This window comes from Nicotiana tabacum, chromosome 24 (genome assembly GCF_000715075.1).
Source record: "Nicotiana tabacum cultivar K326 chromosome 24, ASM71507v2, whole genome shotgun sequence".
Lineage (NCBI taxonomy): Eukaryota > Viridiplantae > Streptophyta > Magnoliopsida > Solanales > Solanaceae > Nicotiana > Nicotiana tabacum.
In genome coordinates this window covers 110,431,934-110,437,826 of record NC_134103.1, presented here as the reverse complement: position 1 = coordinate 110,437,826, position 5,893 = coordinate 110,431,934, and the positions used below count along the sequence as shown (strand labels likewise).

The 5,893-nt window shown below is 35.9% G+C and overlaps 1 protein-coding gene across 1 annotated transcript; it reads left to right on the top strand.

Moving 5' to 3' along the window:
• The first annotated feature begins 2,374 nt into the window (after positions 1-2,374).
• On the top strand, positions 2,375-5,021 carry LOC107777786 (uncharacterized). Its single transcript, XM_016597936.2, has 4 exons — positions 2,375-2,592; positions 3,308-3,902; positions 4,020-4,440; positions 4,555-5,021. Exons 1-4 carry the CDS (start codon positions 2,375-2,377, stop codon positions 5,019-5,021), a joined length of 1,701 nt encoding a protein of 566 aa, XP_016453422.2.
• Positions 5,022-5,893: the final 872 nt, after the last annotated feature.

Genomic DNA, 5,893 nt, shown 5'->3' with positions numbered 1-5,893 from the left:
CTAACTCGATCCGCTAGGCAAGGCAACCAATAAAAATACAACTCAAACTAAAGATTATTAAATAAATAATAAAACTAGAACACGAAATTTAATACAAGTTATCCCAAGAACTTGTTTTACAAGTCATGAGCAACCAATATTAGTATTACGATGTTGATATGAAGAAGATACATCATTTGTTTGATTGTACATAAGCTTAAATATACGTTCTAAACTGCCATGAACAAAATGGCAGCTAATAACTTGAACGTTCAATATCTTTAATGCTTGCCCTAGAACTTCGCAATAACTTAGCTCCAAAATCTACACGCAAGATGCAGAAGTATAGTATCAGTATAATCGATCTCATGTATTCAGTAAGTATTAAGACTAACATCAACAAAGTAGTGGCGAGGTTTAGTCTAAATATACTCACTTTATGTAACTCGTGCAGTTCATAACCATAAATAATAACAGAGAAATAGCCAAGAACAGCCAATGAACAACATATACCAATAATAAGATGCACAATTAAATATGAAGGCAATAAGCATTTTTTTCGGATAACCAAATAAAAAGCATATACAAATGGACCAAATTCGCATGTACAGGAGATATTCACCAAATAGCACTAATTCGAATTTAGATGAGTCTAGAGTGTACTTTGCACGATAAAGACTCAATTTCAATCAATCTCTAGATAACATATATAAGAAAACCTTTTTACATGAGTCTAGAATATCTAAGCATAATAAAGACTCAAACTTTACATAAACTAACACCCTCCAGTGTCTAAAAAACTGTTAACTAGTCTCATAAATGTATAAAATGCATCAAATAGCATACATAGATGATATGCATGGATATAGCATGTAAAAATACATGAATAGGCATAAAGGATTCACTTAAATTAAATAAAACTTCCATTTTTATTCTTGTCACTACCTAATTTCCCATCATAGGTCATGATAGCACACAATGCTACCGTCAGGCAAGCCAACAATAAGTTATCACAATAATTGACCACTCATAACACTTTTTAAACTAAACGATGGAAATAAATAAGTGAAAATAAATTTGGGAACCATGATAAGGTATTATCATCCTTACCAAGATACGAAATATGAACAAACTAATAAGCTGAATGATATAACAACAAATACAATCATGAACATCTCCTAAATTTTCCAAAACTCGGTATCACAAGTGCATAATTATCTACAAGAAAATACAAAATTACTATAACTATTATCTGAATGAAAAGTAAATAGAATACAATAGATATAAATGAAGGAGACTTTGTGTGTTGCGGCCCGAAACAAAGAATGCAGCTCACAACTAAGTCTCCCAATAAGTATGTCTACGCGCGTGGGTGACCACCAGAAGTACATGTATCAGTACCTGTACAATTAGTGCAGAAGTATAGTATGAGTACATAAATCAATGCGTACTCAGTAAGTATCTAATTTAACTTCGAAAATGCAGTAGCGAGAGATCAGCATCGACATTTACTAGTGGTCCTATAATATATATATACATATAAAAGTAGACAAGTGTGAAGCATAGCAAATAGCAACGAAATAAATAAATATGTATAACATGAATCTCAATAGAAGGTGTCCAAAGAATTTCAGAAATTGCTTCGGTAAAACCACATACTAAGCTCTCATTCATCATGCTCTCGATGCACGTTAATTAACGTACGCTGCATGTGTTAGCCATGGCGAAAGGGAGAGGTAGAGGACGCGGCAGACCTAAGATGCAACCCCTGGCTAACTTTGTAAGCTTGATGGTAACACGTAACCAACCACTGATGGAGAAATTGATGTAAGAGATAACTACACCAACCTCAATCCCCATTGTAGATCCAGCTACTATTGGAGGAATTCCCTATTGTTATGCCACTATGGGTAAAGTTTCCTAAATTACCTATGTCATGCTGGGGAGCTGGCTCTTTAAGCATGATTGCTAGTATAATTGGGACCCTTGTATTTGACGATGAGTGCACTACTAAGCAGACTCGAGTATCTTATGCTCGAATGCTTATTGAAGTTGATATAACCAAAGAACCGCCCACTTAAATCATGGTTATGGACCCTTATGGAAAGAAGTTTCAACAATCTATAACCTATGACTGGAAACCTGCTTATTGTGATAAATGTTTGGTTGTTGGATATAAATGCACTACCTAAGCACACCTTGTTATATAACAACCAAACCATATAAGGAGGGAAAGGGTAACAAGGTTGTTACACAATAATAGAGAACCAAAGGGCCCATACATGTTATAATTGAACCTCAGAATGCAAAACAAATTGCACCTGTTGAACAAGAACTAGAGGGTAATAACGTGGAAGTTGCAGGCCAAACATGAGTAGCAAGGTTAGCTGATACTATGGGGACTAAAGAGCCATCTCAACACAACACAACCTTACCTGTAGGTGCAAAGGAGAAACAGGATGACAGAGGCAAAGCAATGCAGAATATCATTGAACTTAACTTCACCAGCTTCCCAACTTTGACCCCTATCCCAATGAAGAATATATTTGAAGTTGTATCAACAAGTAGATATGAGGATCAAATACCACATGGGGATAGAGGTGGAAATACCATGTAACTATGATGAATCGGTTGTTCTAGAACATTATGAGTGTAAATAAAAGGTATAAACAAAAAGAGGTAATAGAGTATATTAGAGTAAATAAAATTAAGTTGTTAGGACTCATAGAAGTTAAAGTGAAGGAGCATAATGCCCAGAGGATGCAAAAGCTATTGTACCTGGTTGGAAACTACCAAGATACAATCAATAATAGAATTTGGATACTATGGGATACCACTAACCTATTGGTTAATGGTATTAACTATGATGCTCAAATGATACACTGTTAGATAAAAAGTAAAAGAAGTGATATTGACTGCTTACTCACAGTAGTGTATGGATACAACGGGATTGAACAAAGAAGGACCCTCTAGGATACTCTACAACAACTCTCATTAAATATAACAGTCTCTTAGATGATAGCTGGGGATTGTAATGCAATGTTATACCCCAATGTTAGGTTATCTGGTAACCCAGTAAGCTACTCAGAAATCCAAGACTTTACTGCCTGCCTTCAGAACACTACATTAATAGAACTACCTTGGAAAGGTGATTACTATATATGATTTAACAAGCAACATGGATCTGATAGGGTTAGCAGTAGGTTAGATAGAGTGTTTGGCAATTATGAATGGATGATGTCCTGGGGTCATATAGAAACAAACTATGAATTGCCTTAAATATCTAATCATGCTCCTAACTTTGACATCTTCCACATGGAAAATGTAGAGTGCCTTTCAGTTTCTTTAACATATGGACAGAACATGATGACTTCACTCAATTAGTTACTAGCATACGAAGTTCACATAGTCCACAGGGTAGTTTGAAATCAGTTTGGGCAAGATTGAAAGATCTGAATCTTGCTTTGAAATCTCTGAATTCTAAGGAATTCAGTGGCATAACTCATAAAATTGAGAAGGCTAGAATTGAGCTAAGTGACATACAAGGAAAAATTTCACAAGGTTGCACTGATACTTTACTTAATATGGAGAAAAAAGTCATACTAAACCTTGAGAAGTGGTCTTTAATTGAAGAAAGTGTCCTTCAACAGAAAGCTATAGCAAAGTGGATACAACCGGGAGATTCAAACTCTAAGTACTTCACCGCAGTGATGAAGGATAGAAGTCAAGAGAAGCAAATCATAAAAACTACAACTTTGCTAGGAGACAAGCTGACTGACCTTGATGCTATCAAAAGAGAGATTGTTGATTTCTACAAAAGTTTAATGGGAACAACTGCAACTACTTTGCCTGCCATCAATAGAATATACATGAAGCATGGGCCTACACTATCTTACCAACAAAGGGTTGATCTATACACAGAAGTAACCAATTAAGTGATCGTTGAGAGCCTTAAAGCAATTGGTGATGATAAAGCTCCAGGCATTGATGGCTTTAATGCAGTTTTCTTCAAGAAAGCCTAGGACATTATCAATATACAGATCATAGATGTTGTAAAAGAGTTCTTCACAATTGGGAAGCTCTATAAGGCCATAAACTGCACTACTATTACATTGGTGCCAAAAGTGAATAAACCTACCACAGTCAAAGAGTACAGACTAATAGCCTGTTGTTCGATCCTCTACAAGATGATCTCTAAAATCTTGGCCTCCAGATTACAGAAAGTCATGCCTTACACCATTTGTGAGGCTCATGCAAGCTTCATTCATAGTAGAAAGATTACTGATAATGTCATTCTAGCTCATGAGCTAGTTAAATCCTACACAAATGCTCAGATTTCTCCTATATGTATGATAAAGATTGATCTTCAAAAAGATTATGACTTAGTGGAATGGATCTTCTTACAACAAGTTATAAAGGAGATTAGATTTACTGACAGGTTTATCAGATGGATAATGGAATGTATTAAGACTGTCAACTATATTATTCTTATGAACGGGGAAACCATAGAACCATTAAATGCTGCCAAGGGTCTTCGATAAGGAGATCCTATTTCCCCTTTTTTCTTTGCTATAGTGACAGAATACCTGAGTAGATCACTGCATGAACTTAAGAAGGAGCCTGACTTCCAATATCATCCCAGATGTAGGAAGCTTGGTATCACTCATATGAGTTTTGCTGAGAACCTTCTGTTATTTGCTAAGGGTAATCTATCTTTTGTGGCTACACTTTACAAATGCTTTACTCGATTCTCTCAGGCATCATGCTTTCATGCTAATCTAGGAAAAAGTTCAGTATATTTTGGTGGTGTAAAACAAGTTGTGAAGGACCAGATATTGGCACACCTAGGATTTACAAGCGGATCCTTACCCTTCAAGTACCTAGGCATCCCTTTGTCTACAAAGAAAATAGCTCTTATAGAGTGGCAACCATTGATTGAAAAGATCACATCCAAGATTTCTTCCTCGACAACTAAAAAGTTATCTAATGCTGGTCGTGTACAGCTGGTCCAATTTGTAATATTTTGTATACAAGCATATTGAGCTCAATTGTTTATCTTACCTGCTATGGTGCTGAAAATGATAGAGAAATTTTGTTGAAGTTATATTTGGTTTGGAACTAATACAATAACCAAGAAGTCCTTAGTAGCATGGGAAAAGATTTATACTCCCAAGTCAGTTGGTGGACTTAACCTCATCAACCTTTCTCTTTGGAACAAAGTAGTTATTGCCAAATCTTGCTGGGAGTTAGCACATAAACAGGACAAGCTATGGATAAGGTGTATCAACGTATATTACATCAAACACCAACAACTCCAACATATGCCTATACCTCAGCAAGCTAGTTGGATGGTGAGACAAATAATAGGATCCAGAGCAACTCTGTTGCAGACACAAAATATACATGATAACAAGAAAAGTATCATTAGACAAATATACCTGCAGCTCCTAGGTGAATTACCAAGAGTAAACTGAAAATGTCTAATTTTTCATAATACTGCTAGGCCAAAAGCAGTCTTCACTATGTGGTTGTTGCTACATGGAATATTACCAACTAAAGATAGACTAGCCAACTCGGGAATAATTGTTACCTCTCAATGTGTTATGTGTTAAGTTCAGGATGAATCAAGGGAGCACCTCTTTGTCACATGGCCATACATTATTGAAATGTAGAAGAAAGTAATGTCTTGCGTCCAAAGATCACAAATGTCTACCACTTGCTGGGATCAACATCTTCAGTGGATCATCAAACAATGAAAAGGGAAGTCCAGAAGGCTAGCATCTTCGAAATTATCTATGTTGAGGTTTCGCATGCAATATGGATAGAGAGAAATATGCGTATATTTTAGCAAAGGTATCGAGGGAATGATGTCCTGGTGCGGGAGATTGCACACTTATGCAATGCTAGAGTAGTT